The 20,409-nt window shown below is 42.9% G+C and overlaps 1 protein-coding gene across 4 annotated transcripts; it reads right to left on the bottom strand.

Moving 5' to 3' along the window:
• Positions 1-69: 69 nt before the first annotated feature.
• LOC130189474 (sarcalumenin-like) lies at positions 70-20,407 on the bottom strand. Of its 4 annotated transcripts, XM_056408270.1 has the most exons (10): positions 20,124-20,157; positions 16,199-16,286; positions 10,142-10,914; positions 9,607-10,081; positions 7,980-8,060; positions 6,782-6,877; positions 5,521-5,637; positions 3,753-3,986; positions 2,094-2,443; positions 70-1,554 (listed from the first exon to the last, which is right to left on the bottom strand). In XM_056408270.1, the coding sequence occupies exons 2-10, from the start codon at positions 16,284-16,286 to the stop codon at positions 1,054-1,056; spliced, it is 2,715 nt and encodes a 904-aa protein (XP_056264245.1). In that variant the 5' UTR covers positions 20,124-20,157; the 3' UTR covers positions 70-1,053. The 4 variants fall into 4 exon arrangements, with proteins under 4 accessions (XP_056264245.1, XP_056264242.1, XP_056264246.1 ...); XM_056408267.1 differs by having other exon boundaries at positions 9,607-10,914; XM_056408271.1 differs by lacking the exon at positions 9,607-10,081 and having other exon boundaries at positions 10,732-10,914.
• Between the last annotated feature and the right edge of the window lie 2 nt (positions 20,408-20,409).

Below are 20,409 nucleotides of genomic sequence, written 5' to 3'. Positions count from 1 at the left end.
TATGCGTTGTGTGAGTGGGTGCACTTAATCCGTCGTGTCTTTGTATCCATAAAAAGGAAAACAAGCCTGCAGTTTTTAATTGAGTTGTTTACTCAAAAGAAATCACTCAAAAGAATGACGAACCTAAAGGAACAATGACAAGATTACATTTTCAAAAGGAAATGCAGCCGCTTTGAGGTAAGACTAGCAACAGTTCAGAGGGCTGAGAAGGCCGCGGTGGCATAAAATACAAGCTTACATGAACAGAAAGCTATGATTAGAATATGTTGTTAAAATGTGATTCTATGACGAATGTACAATAGGGAAGAGAGGACAGTATCTAGTATCCTGCAGTGCAGTGCAGCGACTAAACATGGTTAAATACCTGCTCAATACAACTAAATAAGAACAATCCCTCTATTGGGTTGGGCCGCCGTTGAAAATAAGCTTCCTGACACAATAACGACGCCCTACCCTGGTTTTATTGGAAAAACACAGCACAGGCAGTTTGAATCTCAATCTTTAGACTTTGCAAACAACACAGAGGACAAAAAGAGAGAGGTTTACAATTGCCCGCGGCATCTTTCTCTGAAGCAGAAAAACTTGAATAAATAATGTTCAAACTTGAAAAACAGTGAGAACCCAGAACACGTTCAGTCTCAGATTTCACCCACATGGACGGTTACATAGGAAATAGACGTCTTGAGCTTTTTTCTTCCTGTTGTAGGTTTCACCTGCAGACATTTGTTGCAGACAGCAATCGCTTCAGATGGAAAGTTGACTTCAAGCCTTTTTTTGCGTCATTTTTTTCCTACTTTAAAAAAAATGTTACCCGCCTTAAATACCAGAAGGGTGTCCTCGGACAATGTGTACCAGAGAATTGTTGTAAATCTAACCCACATCTGCGCGGTACATCTCTGCACATGTTCGACTCTCTTCCCCTCTCCCCGCTCAGTCTCTCCATCCCCAGTTCTGAACACCACAGCGGTGAGGATTATTATCAGGAAAACCCTCCGGTTTGCTGCCGCCATCTGCCTCCTCTATTCCTCCTCCTGCACCCCTCGCCTCCTCTCCTCACTGCTTCCGCCAGCGATTCTTGGGTTTCTCCTCACATCCGGGACCCTCGCAGGTGCCAGGGAGCGGAGGCGGAGGTGACGGTGCGGCCTTCGCTGGCGCAGGCGTGGCCGCGGCCTTGCTGACGCTGCTGAGCAGGCCCGGCAGGTCGTACGAGATGGCCCTCTCCAGCTTCTCTTGCAGACAGCCGCCGGTCCAGCTGCAGTGGGAGGAGAGCTGCTTGAAGCTGGAGACCGGGTTCACGCCAAAGAAGTCCTGGTAGGCCTCCTTGTTGGGCAGGTCAAACTTGCTGACGTTGGTCTTGGCCAGAATGGATTTGAAGATATAGTGCTTGTCGGGGTCGTTGACGATGTCTTTGAACACCTCGTAGGGGTCGCTGAACCAGCCCAGCTTGTCGTAGTAGGTCTGGAGGTAGCGGTCGACCAGCAGGGCGTGGATGCGCACGCGGATGCCGTGCTGGCGGATGAATGCGATCTTGTTCTCCATTTGGTTCTCAATCACCTGAAGACAGAGACAGAAATGAAAAGAGACTATTGTCATTTGATTTCTGGATATATTGTACTTGTGTGATGTAATTACTGTGTATTTACTCTGTAGAGTGATGCAGGTGTGTCTACATACAGGTGTTCCAGATGTGTGTGTGTTTAGCTATGTAGACGTCTGGCTTGGCGAAATGTATATATTTGTTATGTATATATTTTCCTCTACTCTAGGTGGGTGTACCAGTGGGTGAGGTGGGTTTGTTATCTGTTTGTATATGTCAACAAAAAGATGGAAAACTCATGGAAAATATCAGTTAAAGTACATGTTTACTGTGTTATGTACCTGTCAATATTTCCCACAAAAAAAGAAATGAGAAGCGACCATAAAGCGTAATGTTTGATCCGAGTGTTTGGTGAGTTTTATCCATAATTAGTTAACCTCAGAGACTTCTAGGTGTACTGAACTCTGTCACATGGAGTCATGTGGATGGTGTTTAATTTTCTGTGCAGCGAATCATATTGTCAACACGAGCAAGTGAAGGAGGAGCCATATCGTGCCTGGTTGAGGTCTTCCAGCAGAGAGATCTCCTCCTTCATGAACAGCTCTCGGCTGGTGTCCGCAGCGTAGTCCTGAGGCCAGAAGGAGCTGACGTAGACCCGCGGGGGCTCCGTGACGTTGATCAGGGGCGCCATGCTCCAGAACAGGGCCCCGTAGACCCTCATTAGGTTCTGGGTGGTAAGACTGTCGGCCTTGTTGAGGATGAGGCGAATCTGAGACTCGCGTCCTTTCATCTGCCTGAAGAGCATCTCCAGCTCCCCGCCCACGTCCAGCTTCGTGGGGTCGAACACCTGGAAGATCAGATCCGCTCGGTCGATGAACCACTGGCACACCTCGTTGTAGGGGTAACCTGAGGCAGAGGAGAGTTAAACGTGTTCGCTCTGAAACTGTAACAGTTTAGCTCCTTTTTGTAATAGTTGTTTTCATCCTGTCACACCATCTCGTCAGTCCAACTCCCCCCACCTGCCTCTGATCACCTCGTTAGTCTCTCATTCCCTTCACCTGGTCCTCACGCCCTTCTCACCTGCAGCCCATCCCCTTATTAGTCCCTCACCATTTAGCTCCCTCACTTCCACTTGTCCTCTGCCAGATTGTCTTGTGTTTTCGTGCCAAGTTCTCCAGCGTTATTAGAGTATATTCCTGACCTGCCTGTTCTGACCCTGCCTGCCCTGACCTCTGATTCTCTGCCCCGCCCCTTTTTGGACTTGTTTGCTTCTTCGACTGATCTCCCGGTTTTGACCCAGCCTGTTTCCAACCAAAGACAGTAATCTTTGTTACTCCTGTCTGAGTCGTGCTATTGGGTCCACTCTAATAGCGCCGTGACAGAAACGGAGCACGAGCGAACTGTTTTATTTTGTTTTACATTTCACATATGAAAAAAAAAGCTTTTTTTGCCATTTGTTTTGGGTAACAGAAACAACGTAAAACCCCATGTTGTTTGTGGGCTTACGGATTTCTAGTTAAAGAATCATCACATGTTGTAGTACAGAAACTAAATGAATGCCTTCTAGCCGAATAAGCTGCGGGGAACCCTTTAATTTTACACTTTAGATTTGTCTTTATCCTTGGTTTCCTGTACAAAGCGTAATGAACATGCTTGTTCAAATTATGAACAAACCTGATATATCTATATATTTATTTTATTCCAGACTCATGAGTCCACAAAGCAACAAACCCAAATACAACAACAATATATTAAATACAATACGAGGACAAGTTACTTATGGTTTATAAAACATACAAACATTTGTTCCAATGTTTCCAGAAACAAGAAAAATAGCTTGTATCTCAGTTAAAGGCTCAGTTAAGACTTTTATAATTACATTTTCTGAGTCATTTATTCAACATTTAAATGTATATATCAATTTAAATGAAATGTTGTACAACTTCAATATTTGATTAATTAATATTTGATGAATCATTTGTTGGGAATGAGTGTGTATGTCTGTGTGTGTGTGTGTGAGTGTGTATGTCTGTGTGTGTGTGTGTGTGAGTGTGTGTGTGTGTGAGTGTATGTCTGTGTGTGTGTGTGTGTGTGTATGTCTGTGTATGTCTGTGTGTGTGTGTGTGAGTGTGTATGTCTGTCTGTGTGTGTGTGTCTGTGTGTGTGTGTATGTTTACATGTGTAAATACCCATTTCCTTAGTGGTGGCCTCTCACCTCTCTCCTGCTGCTTGCGGTTCTCAATGATGCCGGGCGTGTCCACGAAGGTGACCCTCTCCAGAAGCTTGTGGGGCATCTCGATGCCCACCAGCTTCTCCAGGAAGCCTTGGCCAAACTTCTCCAGGGGAGAGAAGGACCGAGAGCTGTCCGCTGCCATGACGATGCCCTCGATGGACCGGAACTTCTCCCCGTTCATTATGACCGTGAACTCCGAGGTGGTGGGCTCAGCGCCTGGTGGAGGGATGGAGGGGGAATGATGTAATACCAGTGGCGGGCTGTGGGCCTGGGGCCTGGGCCTTCAGTGAGGTCCTACACAGTCCCACCCAAATTAATCCACCTCTTATTACTATCATTATGATGCCATGGCTCTAGACCAGGGCTGCTCAATACGTCGATCACGGCGTAGTATTGGTAGATCGCATGACATTAAAAAAAATTGGCCCGCCCCCGTCATTTTCTCTATAGCACGTCTTTGTTTATTTATTAAACTAAACAGCCGTCTGATGTTGATCGTATCTACACAACAGCATGTCATTTCTCTCGGCTCTCCGTCTTGCGCGCTGCAGAATGCGCGCATCATGACGGAGAAAAAGAAGAAGAAAAAAGTCACTTGCACTAGTTTGTTCACTAAACAGGGCATTGTCGCACCCAAAGCAGATTTCAAGTATATGCTCGACCAAATCGACATCTTCTCCTCCTTCCGCCATTGTGGGTTGAAAAAACAGTTTTGTAGTCCGCGAATTAATTCCTTTATCAAATTCAGTTTCCTAGTTCTGAGGTTTTGCATCTACCTGCCCATAGGACCCGCCTCTCAATATTGGTAATCCAATCAAAAGACGTGCAGCACTCGGCCTGCTAGCTGGCTCCTGTGCCGGTTCCGGGGCCTTCTCGAAGGCCTAGAGGAGCCAACTCTAAAGCTGATTGGTTGACACAACATCGTCATTCCCATTCACTTGAAGCTACCAGCGCCCGCAATGTTGATTCTGAAGGCCTAAGGGCAGATTTTAGCCCCCTGGCAACACACGATGGCTGAATATGATTGGATAAAAGATCTAACATAAAGACCAGCCCTCCAAATCTCAACCTGGCGCTGGCAGCAGCGCAACCAAGAGGAACGCTATGAAATTAAGAGAATAACTCTTACTCTGGGGAATAATTGAATACATATTTGTGGGAAAATATATTTAGAAAAAAATATATATTCTGATGATGTTTAGGCCAGCAGAGAAGGCCTTGCTGGCCCTGACGGCCCGCCACTGTGTAACACCATGGGCGCTGGTGAGTTCAGCTGGCTCATTTTTATCTGACACATGTTGTACACTTAAAGTAATACTTTTAGAATATTCTGCCAAATTATGTAGTCATTTTTCCTTATTTAAATGTGTATTACCACAATAATTTAAATGTGTATTACCACAATAATTTAAATGTGTATTACCACAATAACCGTAAATATTTTCAATTTCCACTTGTGGACATAGCATCTGACAAATGTTGTACACATAAAGTAATAGTTTTAGAATATTTTGCAAAATTAAATAGTAATTTTTCCCTATTTAAACGTGTATTACCACAATAACCGTAAATATTTTCAATTTCCACTTGTGGACATAGCAGCAAAAAGTCCCTTCATCTCACTTTAAGTGAAATTAAAATATGAGTTGGGTATTGGCGTAAACGATTGTGAATGTATTATACACGTAATACATTCATATAATTATGAATCGTGTCGTCTGATTGCTGTAATAGGACAATAGGTGTGAACCTGTGTAGAGCTCCTGAGGGGTGCCGTGAAGACCCAGCAGGTAGTTGATCATGGAGGACTTGCCGACGCTCCAGGGTCCCAGGAACAGAACCATGGGCTTAGAGGTGATCTCGCCATCTAGAGTCAGCAACATAAAGAAAAGGTTTGAGGGAGAGAAAGAATGAACATATGGGTTTCTTTAGAAAACCAATTCAGCTACATCTGAGGTCAATTCTGAATATTCTTGGTTCTCACATTAAAAAGTTGTGTGATCGGCTCTGATTTTGTGGACTGAAAGGACATTTCCTGAACACATCGGTGCTCCTCTGACAGCCCTCTACACGTCTTTACATTCCTGCACCACAAGGGGAGCCAGAGTCACGAGCCACAGTTAGAAGACTCCATCCTGCTCCTTTGCATAAATAACTCTCTCACTGACCTCAACAAGTGCAATGGAACAAAGTTGTCGGGAGTCTGGCCCACACAACGTTCCCTGTAATTTCCCACAGACAGAGTCCTTATTGTGCTTCTCTGTGCGCCTGGTTTGAATAATGTCGGCTCCTGGCTTCACTTCTTCTTAATCGTGACTTTATTTGTGCGCCACTGCTTTTTGTGCAACTCCGATTTAATGACTTAAAGAGAGGTGATGTGTTTTTGGTGGATACTAATGTTGTCTGAATTATATTTTCTTTTTACATGAATGTAGGCCTGTGACTTATTGACAGACCCTGTGATTCATTGAATGTGTTTATGTTACTCTGTAATGTTTCCTTCTGTACACATGACATCTATTGCTCCTGTCCATCCTGGAGAGGGATCCTCCTCTGTTGCTCTACTGAAGGTTTCTTCTCTTTTATTCCCAGTGAAAGGTTTTTTTTTTCTTTCTTGGGACTTTTTCCTGATCCGATGTGAGGTCAAAGGTCAGGGATGCCGTATGTGTACAGATTGTAAAGCCCACTGAGGCAAAATCTTAATTTTTGATATTAGGCTATATAAAATAGACTGCATTTAATTTAATTTAATTTTGACATGTGTCCACAAAAACAAACTACTGGGAAGGCTATGACTCGTGAAGAGCGGTAATCACAGTTTGATGTCCTTAGTCAGGCTACTGAACCAAAAATGTCCACGGAAGGCTGCGCCGTCAGTGTGTGTGTGTGTGTGTGTGTGTGTGAATTAATATTTAGATTAGATCCCGATGAGCAGTCCATTCACCGTTTACTACTGCTTCTTAACATGCTGTTTTGATCCAGGGGCGATCTCAAACAGGAAGCTGGCCCACCTGTGACTTCATGCTGCCTGAGCTCATTGTACTTGAAGGCTCGCTCCATTGGCTGGATGGCGGTGTGGAAGATGTTCAGCAGCTTCTTCATAGCAGCTGGAGAGAGCGAGAGAGAGAGAGAGCGAGAGAGAGAGAGAGAAAGAGAGAGAGAGAGAGAGAGTTGGATGTACTGTATTAATTGGGAAGTAATAGCGAGAAGTCATTTTGGACAAGATTGTTATTAATGCTCCCATTGCTGATTACAACAGTTCCTTTGGCAGCGCATGATGAATTGCCCTCATAAAGTTTATTGAATCGAGCGGCGGTGATTAGGAGGCCGGCTCTGCTGCCGCGCTTTGAGGTGAACCAGTCTTCTTTCGGGAGAACAGAGAGGCTTTCATGGCCCAGGACAGAGTTACACATTTGCACTGATTAATCACCTGCCTGGAGACGCGTCTGCACGCTCACACGCATACACACACATGCATATATCGTACACACACACACACACACACACACACACACAGCCCCAGGACCTAGACATCATGAAGCAATTTTCTAAATACTTTTGGCAGAAAATGCCCCCCCCCAATTGTCTCATTCTTGCTTTCATTCACATGTAAACACATCTGTTTTCCTTTCCCATTGACGACGTTGCTGTTAACAATCTTCATTTCAATACACAACGTTTCAGGCGTTTCCACAGCAAAACTCTGAGAGCAGCGTTTGTCAATGAGCGTCCTATTCTTCATCAGCAGGAGGTGGTTTTCACTATGTGCATGCACAATATGCGTACATGCACAAGTGTCTGGCTGTATATATTTGTGGGGGGTGAGAGAGGTGCTTTATGCCTTTTCTTTTTTCTTTTTTTATATATATATTGATTTTGATTTTACAAATAAACAAGACAGGACTTTAAGGATACAATACAAAGGGAAAGGAGAAATAAAAGGGTAAAGAACAACAACAAAAAAGACCAAAAAATAGATACAAAATTATTTTTAAAACCACAGCAAATAACACATTCACACATCACCAGTCTGACATAAGTACATCTTTAAGGTTACATCATCAAGACAGCATCGGTACCAGTGTTTTTAATCTGGCACGGCAAAGTCCGCCCCGGAGGGGTCCTTTATGCCCTTTCTAATAGTATTTCAAGCAAATCAAACCACATCGTGTCTTATTTCACTACCTCTGAGATGCCTCTGTTCCTCACCTGAGAGCTCCGTTGAGGGGTCAGTGTTAGCCAATCGCAGCGTGTCCTCAATGTGCGTGCGGTCCCTCATTGTCGGGCCTGCTGTTTGAGTGAAGGATCGGAGAGTTAAGTCACTTGTTATGGTCAACATCCATTTACCTGTGATGGGAATATGTCATGCTAAATGTGACACAGAGGGCCTGGAACACAATGCCACTGTGTTCTGCTCAATAAAAGTGCTCCCCCAGGTAGACGCTGTCCTGAGCTGTGAGTGACACGACCCTGTGGGGAGCGCACAGGCCCAACTGTTAGAGATCGTGTTGTTGTCCATCTATTCCTTTCCTCTGCTATTTTGGTTTGTTTATTCCTGTACCAGAGGTTGTTGCTAATTCCCCTTTAGCTCCACACTGTGTCATATTCAAGGGGATTGGCATGCCTCAGAGAGAAAGAGAGAGACCGTTGCTGTGATTTCACAGCCCATCTCAGCTGAATGTCCGTCACACAATAATCTGCATTAATCAGAATCCGCATACATATGACAGAGCTTCATACATGGGTTTGTACAAACACTTTTTAGGTCAATAATTAACCATTTGTAAGGAAAACTTTTGCTTTGACGGGTTGTGAAAAATCGCTTTGGCTAGTGTTAATACTCTTTAAATTAAATTATCAACACATTAATTGGGTTTGGATGTCCGGTAGCTCATTACCAGAAGGGTAAGTGGTCTTAGAGGGGTCTTCAATTTGAATTAAATCTTAAAAGACAAAGGAAGGTATGCTCATCAGGATAAACACCATCCACAAAGGGTAAGCATGATGTGGCAACCCAAAACTAGCTGACTAGGTATTCATTACAACTTAGAAACTACTGAAACATTTTCCTTTGTTAGAGTAAAAACAAACAAAGTACGTTGATGCAAAGTTTCCAAATTCTTTTGAAATTAGATTTATTTATTTTTACCATGTTTTTCTCTCTGTTGTTTGTCTTCTTTGAGGTATCATCAGTGTTTCTTTTTTTTAAAAGAAAAATTGTATTAGCATTGTATTTCCGTCAAAATGTGTCTATTTTGGACTAGGATTACTTGATAATCCTTTTTATTCAATTATTTCTATCTCTGCGTAAATTATTTGTTGATACGTCTATCAAGATAATAGAAATGATTCACGACAATACAGTTTAAAAAATATTTTGCTTTGTCATCTCAAACTCTCAGGATAGAGTGACCAAAACAAAAAGGTGACAGTAATTGTTTCAGAAATGTATTGCAGGCTTTTTACCGACGGTTGAAATCAATTACTGTGGATATAAAGTTCAAAGAGATAACACACATACATGACACTCACACACGGGCAATGCATGAAGTGATGAAGTGGGATCAGGGTAATAGATGGAGATCTCCTTTAGGAGGTGTCAACACCCAGACATCAGATAATGCCTCGCTTCCTTCATTAAAGCAGCGACGGGAAGGACACATCTCCACTGTAACGGGATCCCTGCTGCTCTATTGTCTACTGACAGGAAGATGGCAACACAATGGAGTCAGTGAGGGGAGGTGCATGCACCTCCTGCTACAGCGTTTCTATGAGGGCGGCGAGAGACTTTCACTCATGACACACTGTAAACCCAGACGGGGTTCTCTTGTTGTACCTTTGGTTTTTGCCGGTGCGGGCACCTCTGAAGACACCTCCTCCACCGTCGCCTCCTCGACAGGTGCCTCCTCCACTGTCACCTCCTCTACCGTCGCCTCCTCCACCGTCGCCTCCTCAACGTCATCTACTGATGCCTCCTCCACTGCTTCCTCTTCCACACTCACATCCTCTGCAGGTTCTGCTGTGACCTCCTCCAAGACAGGCTCTAGCTCCACTTCAGGCTCTGGCGCTGCAACCACTTCAACCTCAAGCTCTGGAGTCACCTCTGGTTCTGGTTCTGGTTCTTCAATCACCTCTAGTTCTGGTTCTTCAATCACCTCTGGTTCTGGTTCAGGCTCTTCAATCACCTCTGGTTCTGGTTCCGGGTCTGAAGTCACCTCTGGTTCAGCCTCAGACTCGGGAACCACCTCCGGTTCTGAAATGACTTCAGGTTCTGGCTCTGTAAACACGTCGGCCTCCTGCTCCTCAGTCACCTCAGGTTCTGGTTCAGGCTCCTCAGTCACCTCTGGTTCTGGTTCAGGCTCCTCAGTCACCTCTGGTTCTGGTTCAGATTCTGCTATCGCTTCAGACTCTGTTTCCTCAGATTCCTCAGAGTCCGTTTGAGGAAGCTCAACTGGTTCTGCTTCTGGTTCGGGTTCAGCTGCTTCTGGCTCTTCCTCTGCAGCTTCCTCCTCTGCGGCCTCGCGTAGGACCGTGTCCACATCGTCCTCCTCCTCAACTTCCTCCTCCGGATCCTCCTGCGTGTCTTCACCTCCCTCAACTGCTTCTTCTTCAGCAGCAGCTTCTTCCGTCTCTGCAGCTCCTTCCTGAGGTTCATGCACTTCTTCTTTGGATAATTCCTCCTCTGCTTCTTTTTTGACTTCCTCAATGTTCTCCTCCTCAACCACAGCTACCTCCTCCTCCTCCTCCTCATCTGATGCAACCTCCTCAGACACTTCCTGCTCTTCCTCAGCCTTCTCCTCAGATGCCTCTTCTTCTACCTCATCCTGAGACGCAGCCTCTTCCGGCTCTTCCTCTCCATCACCTGTAATCTCCTCAGTGGAAGCATCCCCCTCCACTGAAGCTGCCTCCTCCTCCTCCTCCTCTTCATGCTCCGAGGTCGAAGCCGAATCTTCTTCCGTACCTACAGCTGATGGAGGTTTGCAGGGCTGGCAGAGGGTCCTCTCCGGGGCCGGGGTGTCGTTGGAGGAGCTCTGGCTAGTGTGCTCCTCTGTTGTATCACATCCACAGGAGAAGGCATCTCCCTCCGGCTGCTGCAGCTGCACCAAGGGATCCTCATCGTGGCTGGAGGGGCCCGTCAGAAGATCTAGGAGGAGGAAATATGAGATTAGACAAGAGAACTTTGGGCTGGTGTCTCTTTCCAAAAGCATGTTGAGTGTCTTTGATCAAATAAAAGATCTTTTGTTCAAAATGTCAAATTCATCCTTGATCAGAGTACTGCTCATCATTAACGTTTAAATGGAAGATGTTCATAAATAAACTGACCAATCAGACTGCGCTAACTCGCCGGACCTCTGCAGACCAGTCACCTTTGTCTGTCGCAGTCGTGCTCAGTCACAAGAACAGAGCCGATCAGATGTTCAGCACCTCCCAGATTTAAGACTCACATTTCAGCTCCTTGAATGGTGTTAAGAGAGGACTATTTGAAGCAGGGTGGACCGTTATGTGGAGAATCTAAAAGAAGACAGCTGAGTGGACAGCTTGGAATAGAATAGTGTATTTATTGTCCTTGCATGCATTTACGTATTTCTGTTTTCTGGAGCCATTTTGCGTTGTTTAGGTCACACTGTTGCTTTTTCTTCGACGACACTCAGAACACAACTAAAACACTTGTGAATGAATGGATTTGGGATTTCGTTTAATCCCACGTTTACACTCTGAGAAAGATATTACAACGTTTAAATAGAGAATATCTTTAAAAAAAGAAAAATATACTTCAATGTCTGTTTTAAGTTGTTTAAATCTGTATAAAACACAATTAAACCTATACTTAATGTAACTCTGTATATTTGATAAAGGCCAATATGAATGTATTTGTCTTAATCCTGACACATAAGGATCTGATATAATAATCTGATATCGACATCCTTAAAAATATAGATATTTAAAGGATTTAGTTTATGGCACAGAACATAACAACAAATAACCAAAACATTTCAACAATAAATAACAAAAACAATAAATAAATAAATAACAAAAACATGACAACGCTATAATTACAATAGATATACAACTCATGTATGTTATATTGTATAGATATGAAGTTTCCTTCGACGCAAAGCCAACGATTGGTTCCTCTCTCACTCCGGACGATAAGACACAGAACACGATGTTCATCACCATCCCTCAGCATCATAAAGTATGTTATAGTTACTATTATAGTTAGTATGGCTTCAAAACAATCACAGTTAAAACAGGGAACTCCCTCTCCATTACACCACATGTATACATGCACATAATAATATTAATAATAATCATTTATTTTGTACATGTATTCTTTACAAGCAAAGTGTTCACCGTGACCTCTATTTAATTATAACTGACTGCCGGTCTTAAAGCTGAGGAACGCGTAGTGGTACACAGTGTGAAAGGCGGCAGCTAAATGTATGTGCAGTTAATGTTACAAGTAGGGGTCAACGTGCGGGATGGAGACTCATAGCTATAGCCAGCCGTCACAGGTTTTACATGTTCATAAGGCTTCTGGATCAATGCCCACCCTGAGCTCGCAGGCTAATGCTAAGGAAGAGGTTAACTTGTGATGATTGCTGCAGAGACTACAGACACTGCTGGCCACTCGGAGGCCAAAGTTGTAAACGCATCATTGACATATCAACATGTTTTAAGTTGATATGGCAAACTTGTTGATGTTTATTATTTGCACATGCAGCAGTTACAGATCAACATAATACTTTTTTTGATTTGTGTTTCGCATCACCTGCTGAATGTAAGTCCAATAAACTCTTTTAGCTCTCTTTTTGGTCTCCACCTGCTTCTGAGGGAAATATCTGTGTCTGTCTGCTGGTTGGTGCTGAGCAGGTCGTGTGCAGTGGGGTTTTAGACAAAAAGCTGCATGTGACACCAACAATGATAAAGTATAATAAAGTTGCAGCCTGACAGCAACACATTGGGCTGAATCTCATTATAACTGCAAATAACTGTGATTATTTGGAAGTTCATCACTTTGCACTCACACATTGTCATTTGATACTTTATTGATGTCTATTAAACTAAATCTGATTTCCATAAACACACAATGAGAATAGTAAAGAGTAATGACTTCTGACCAGAAGCTCAACCAAGCAAAAAGCCGAATGTCCTGAATCTTTCAAGGCCCTGCACAACCCCCACAGGTGTTTTTAATTACTCTCACCAGACTCTCTAACTCTGTACCAATAAGAATGATCACAAGGTAAGATGTCCCGCCTTAACAGGTGGAACACAACTAATAGGCAAATGAGGGGCGTGTCAGTCAAGCACAGCTTGTACACGCCCACATAGTCCTGAGCAGAGGTCTAATCAGGTAGCAAGTGGAAACACCTGTGCGGATGGACCAGACGCTTCAGCTCGACGGGCTGTAATTAATTGAGACAAACTAAATCGGAAGTGAGTCAACAAGAGACAAACATGGAGTTGTTGTTTTCTTCTGTTAATTGTGGGTGACTGAAAAGGGAATTAACGACAGCAACACCACTTTTTAATCGCAACCATTCTGTCTTGTTGCATCAAAGGAAAGCGCTTGTAAAATGAATAGAATAAACAATGGCTCGTTTACATTCAGGCCCTCCGGGTCCAGGGGCCTGGTATTCTGCAGGCAAGGCATCCTAAAGTCCATTAATGCCATACGTTACACCTATTACAGTGAAAAGTCTAAAGCAATAGCATGAAAATGAATTTAGTCTTATTATCAGGCTGACATCATGACATGTTTGAGGGATGCTACAGCACAATCTGAAACTATATGTGCTCATACTCTGCTTACATGACATGACACGGTTGGCTATCAGCTGCTTCATGTTTTAAATGTGAAAGTTATTGTGTAAAGCCTTGAAGCTGAGTCCACCAAACCATGATCAGCTGCTTCAAGACACATTTATATTTGAGGCCATATGGAAGGCTTAATGCTCCTCTAGCTATCCCAAATGATGCTAGCAGGACCTCGTGTACTCTCCTTTTCCCACACCATTCTCCATGATGGCTGTTATTGCTCTATTTTAAGGCTCCTAATCCCACACCAAACCAGTTCATTCTCATAATGTTGCTTGTCACCTTGTGTATCTGGAAGCTGTGTTAGCTTGTTCACATCCTGAGGGAATTGGCAGAAAACACAAGGTATAAATTCTCAAAGCATCCACACTGCGTGCAAACTGTGAGGACGAACATGTTTGGTCCCGTAATGTTTCCGGCATTGTGATGATAGTTTTGCTCTTGACTTTTACCAAAAGTCTGGTCTCATTCCAAGTGCAAGCAAAGGCCAAGATAAGAATTTCGTCAGGACGTGTCGCCGTTTAATGTAATACGAACCCGGTCAAACGCCACAAGTGTCCCGATGGATTTCCAGTGCTTGGCTGGGCCACCACTGATCACAGTGGTAATGCCTTGTAATTGGAGTTTAAGTCTCAAAATAAAATGTATCCAAGAGATGAAATAAATAAATAATAATAATCAAATAGCACACAAAACAGCTCTATGACATTTGGGCTGTGAAGGTCTGCCGCTATTAAAAGACTGAGCCGGTCCGGCCTCCGTTGTTCTGACTGAGACGTGAGGGTGTTGGAGGCTCTCTAACGACATGCAGCATCACCTGGGCTGGCACACGAACAGCAGCAGAGGATATGTTGCCTAAGTTTATGGGTGTTGTGGTAGTGGCCAGCGGAGGCCCAATTAAATTAAAGTAGTGAACATAGTGACATAGTTAGGAAGAGTGGGGCAAGGGAAGTATGAGAGACAGAATACAGGTGAAAAGGAAATCTGATCTCGGAGATAGATTTAGGTACGATTCAAATTATTAGGATAAATGCACAAAACAATATATTACTGAATAATTTGCAAAGAACAAACTATGCAGTATCCCAAGTAGGTGTTCTGTCTTTAATCAGACGACCAAACGTGGCCCTAGAGATTTCAGTCTGTCGGTCGGCCCACCACTTTGGTCCAGAAGGAGATATCTCCACAACTACTGGATTGCATGCCTTGACATTTGGTACAAAAGAGGATGGTTGTTAATCCTGATAACGTGGACCTAGTTTGATGTGTGATACATTTGAATTTGTCCAAAACTAAAATGCCTGCAGAGCTAATGACATTCCCGTTAGCCCCAGCTCTACCTTTAGTAGCAAATGCTAGCATGCAACATGCTAAACATGAAACCTGCTAAAATTCAGCCTATTAGCTTTGTTACTGGTAGAATATTAATTAACATGCTGATGTTTTCAGCACAGAGCTGCCAGCATAGACTGTTAGCATTGTTACTTGTAGAATATTAATCAACATGCTGATGTTTTCAGCACAGAGCTGCTAGCATAGACTGTTAGCATTGTTATGCTACATAAATGTTTTCCCCGTGACCCTTCATAGCATTGTCACTCATGGACACCGCATGGGTTGTTTACAACTCTACATCAGGCTACTGTGGGAAATAGAGATGATAATTTATCAGAATAATTGTAGATATTTGTGTGTTTTGGAGATACAGATAACCCAAGATTTGAATTGTGCTCCTTTGCTAAATTTGAAAAAGCTTTTTAAACCTTCATGCTGAAGGAATGTGGGGTGTGTAGTAAGAAGTGTTGTTTCAGCAGTGCTATTCCTGCACACCCACAACATGTTGAGACAAACTGATCAAACATCAGCAATTTATGATTTTAAAGCAGCACATTAATCTTTTTTCGTCACTTTGGAGCGGCGAAACAAGCCATAAACGTAACGTTGACATAGACCTTTTAGAGTTGATGTGGTGAACGCTTGCAGATAGTTGCCACTTTACACATCCAGCAGACAAAGAGCAACATTAGCATTCATTTGGGAGTTCTTGTCCATCCGATGAAGTCTAACATTGACTCTTCTTGTCGCTCTGTTTTGGTCTCAACCCAATACTGATAAAAGTATCTGGTTCTTCAGCTGCTAAACGCTTCACTACATTCACCAGCTAGTGTCGTGTCTTTCCCTGCTGTTTGGTGCATGTTGCAACTGTAAAACCAAGACAATGAGCTAAAAGAGACACACGCGCATGACATACAGTATCTGGGGGAAACTGCAGAGTCGTGTGATAACTCTGTGGATTAATTGCACGAGTATGTGCTCTTTATACATATTAATTTAATCCAATATAACACCATTGATAAAGGCAGCTTCAAAATGTGATTTTTGATAGTATTTAAAAATTTAACATTTATTTGCAACGTCCCTGTTACATAATTTAAGTTACCTCACACATAAATAAAAGAGACATCAAGTTTTTCTGAAAGCAAAATGTATGCTGTGTTATTATGTATGTGTGCATCAGAGTCTGCACATCCAAAATATAGCACATTATGAATCTAGAGTTGTGAGCTTTGAGTTTAGTGCGCCGTGCCTCTCCGGTGGTTCCTCACCCAGCTGTTGCTGCGTTGAGGCCTGGGCTCGGAGCACAGTGTCGCGGGGATGGAGTGGGACAGGTGCCCTGGGTGCTGGATGGTACATCTTTGAGACAGAAATAGCCCGACAATGAGTCAGAGGGTGAAAAGAAGGAGGGATGATTCCACTTCTATTTCCGCCCCTTCCCTGTGATTGTCATGAGGCCCGGCCTGCAGCTGGGCTGCACTGTTGCTCACCTTCCCTACGCAGTAGCTCTTTATAGAGCAGGAACAATAAATGCATCAGCACCAGTCCCGATGGCATGCGCCCTGCTCACTGTGGACTTACTCGGACTTAGTGTGATGAAGGGTTCGTTCATTTGCTTTAACACGTGCAACTTTTTGCTTTGAGCAAGAATCCACAGGAACACACACAGCATGACAGCAGTGGGTCTGCACATCTGATTCATCTTAAACAAATCAGCATCTGTCTCAGCTTTCACACTCTCGCTCTCTCTCTCCTTCTCTCTCTCTCTCTCTCTCTCTTTCTCGCTCTCTTACTTAATAATAAACCTCATCATTGCGTGTGCCATATTTGTCAAGTCTCACACTTTGGGAGACATTACCACGCTCACGCAAATCTAATTCGTTATGTGGAGGGGGATTTCACTTCGGCTCCGTCAGCACTTATATATATATATTTTTTAATTTTGCTTCAACTTCTAGGGACGCTTGTAACTTCACGCAGTCCAACTGACGGCTGGTCCCACGCGCTGTGCTCTCTCGTGCATCTTTTATCTGGGACGTGGACACGGAGGCTGCTGACTGGAATGACAGATTAGCAGCGAGGGAGTGATGAGGCTTCACTGAGACATGTAATGCCTGTAGCGTCAGATAGCAGTGTGTTTATGCAGAATGTGTGATTGTGTTGGGATTTTAAGTGTACCTCAGTGAGCCCGTTTGCCTTTGATGATGTGTGCGTGTGCATTGCTGAGCATCTTAAAGAGAAGTGTATCAGTGACTTGACGCATAGTTTCGGTGACTTTGTCCAATTGCAAAGGTCAAAATGATCCGGAAAGGACAGAGGAGGGTACTGTCTGCCTCGGCTTTAACCAAACATTACACTACATGTCCTTTAGCAGACGCTTTTAACTAAACAACTTACAATAAGTGCAGCAACCATGAGCACAAACTCAGGACAACAAGAATCAAGAAAACAACATTTCTTCAAGAAAGCCAAACTACAAAAATACCATAAGTAATACCATAAGTAATACCACAAGTAATACCATAAGTAATACCACAAGTAATACCATAAGTAATACCACAAGCAATGCCATATGCAATACCACAAGTAGTACCATAAGTAATAACATAAGTAATAACATATGTAATATCATAAGTATTAACATAAGTAATACCACAAGTAATACCATAAGTAATACCACAAGCAATGCCATATGCAACACCACAAGTAGTACCATAAGCAATAACATAAGTAACTAGAATGGGCACTCGGTAGAGCGCATACCTTCGCATATCACAAGATTGGGCATTGAATTATGAACATTTTGGCATTAGTTGCATGCCAATTGGACAAAAATGTATCGTGCTATGGTAAAAAAAGAGTTTGACCTTTCCATGACCCGATTGATCCCAAAATCTAATCAAATGGTCCCCGGATAATAACCAATCATCCCACCAAATTTCATGCGATTCAAGAACATTTTGATCTGTTCATGACCTTGACCTTTGACCCGATCGATCCCAAAATCTAGTCAACTGGTCCCCGGATAATAAACAATCATCCCACCAAATTTCATGCGATTCGGTTCAATACTTTTTGAGTTCTGCAAAAGATTTTGACCTGTTCATGACCTTTGACCTTTGACCCGATCGATCTCAAAATCTAATCAACTGGTCCCCGGATAATAAACAATCATCCCACCAAATTTCATGCCGATTCGGTTCAATACTTTTTGAGTTCTGCGAAAGATTTTGACCTGTTCATGACCTTTGACCTTTGACCCGATCGATCCCAAAATCTAATCAACTGGTCCCCGGATAATAAACAATCATCCCACCAAATTTCATGCGATTCGGTTCAATACTTTTGAGTTCTGCGAAAGATTTTGACCTGTTCATGACCTTTGACCTTTGACCTTGACCCGATCGATCCCAAAATCTAATCAACTGGTCCCCGGATAATAAACAATCATCCCACCAAATTTCATGCGATTCGGTTCAATACTTTTTGAGTTCTGCGAAAGATTTTGACCTGTTCATGACCTTTGACCTTTGACCTTTGACCCGATCGATCCCAAAATCTAATCAACTGGTCCCCGGATAATAAACAACCATCCCACCAAATTTCATGCGATTCGGTTCAATACTTTTTGAGATTTGCGAATAACACGCATACAAATAAATAAATAAATAAATAAATAAATACACGGCGATCAAAACATAACCTTCCGGCATTTTCAATGCGAAGGTAATAACATATGTAATATCATAAGTAGTAACATAAGTAATACCACAAGTAATACCATAAGTAATACCATAAGTAATAACATATGCAATACCACAAGTAGTACCATAAGTAATAACATATGTAATATCATAAGTAATACCACAAGTAATACCACAAGTAATACCATAAGTAATAACATATGTAATACCATCAGTAATACCATAAGTAATACCATGAGTAATAACATGAGTAATATAAGTAATACCATAAGTAAGTACCACAAGTCCTTCCTTCCTGCTGCTGTCAGGCTGCACAACACACTGCAGTAGATCGCTGGAGATCCTGGCAAACTCTGCACTTTACTTTATTTTCCCCGTGTATATTTACTATTAGTATTCGTATTTTGTTTTATATTTATTTACATTGATGCTCTGATGACTTTTTAAATTTCCCCACTGTGGGACGAATAAAGGAATATCATATAAGTAATACCAAAAGTAATACCATAAATAAGACCATGAGTAATACCGTAAGTAATAGCATAAGTAAGACCATAAGTAATACTATAAGTAATAACATTAGTAATACCATAAGTGCCATTCAAGTGCAACTGCAGTGCTAATATGTTTTTATTTAAGGTACAAGTCCCTCCTGTGTACCTGTAATCAAGCAGAGCAACACTTGTGCTCTATACACCTCTATGGTTATATTATGATTCATTAATTTAACGTGGAATAAAGGTAAGTCTGTACAACAACATCGAGTGACTGTAAATAGCCAAAATCCTCACTGGAGCACTAACTGAGTCGCACACGTTTGCGCAACTGCTGTGAGGACACATTCAACCCCGAAATAGATCCAGTGGGAAAAACTAATCATTCCTGCCAGCTTTTGCTTTGGCTGCAGCAGAGAGCGTCTCTTTGTAGAGAGTCCAAGTTCCTTTGTCAGAGCCCTCCGGGCCGGAGAGAATAAGCAGCAGCAGACAGGACGGTTTCCATCAGCTGGTGCCACCTTCGCCCGGACTGTTTCATGAGTACAACCACAGAGCTCCATGCACACGGCTCCCGGGTAACACACAGGACATGGACTAATGCCCAATCATCTGAGTGACGTAAGTCTAGATGTCAGTTCAAATAATTTGAACCATATTTCAACACAACTGCCCAGGAGGCAACAATATCAATCCTGAATGCAATGTCCTCATTCAGTTGGATATTTCAACTCATTTAATCCAGTAACTTAATTAAAAAAATCTACTGATCTTTTTAGAATTCTTTTATTATTGACGTTTAAAAAAAAAATCCTCAGCCAGAAATAGAAAGGGCTCTGATACGTTCAACGACACGGACCAAATTATTATGCAGATATCTGGCGATCATCATTTCCATCTGACATACCACACCTGCTTTAATGAATCTAAAATGCATCCAACAGCACAGACAGACATTAAAAATAAAATAAAAAGATTTAAATCCATCCCCTCCACTTTACCTGCAGCAGACAGGACCAGCAGAGACAGCAAGCAGCACACAGACAGCACAGACTTCATGTTGGCTGCCAGGGGCCTTCCCCTCATCGCCCGGCCTATATATACTGCTCCGGCTGAAGGTCAGAGGGCATGCCAGTGGAGAAACTGCAGCCACATCAGCCATTGTGTGTCAGAGCAGCTGTCTGGCCCCATCAGGAATGTTTAGAGCAGAGTGAAACACGAAGACACTGGCGGACCATGCCGTCGTTGTGTAGTTTTATCAAATTCTGTGTAAAACCGTGTTGATTT

The sequence above is a fragment of the Pseudoliparis swirei genome, chromosome 24 (genome assembly GCF_029220125.1).
Source record: "Pseudoliparis swirei isolate HS2019 ecotype Mariana Trench chromosome 24, NWPU_hadal_v1, whole genome shotgun sequence".
In the NCBI taxonomy this organism is placed as follows: domain Eukaryota; kingdom Metazoa; phylum Chordata; class Actinopteri; order Perciformes; family Liparidae; genus Pseudoliparis; species Pseudoliparis swirei.
The sequence above is the reverse complement of the archived record's forward strand: the minus strand, read 5'-3'. Positions and strand labels throughout refer to the sequence as shown.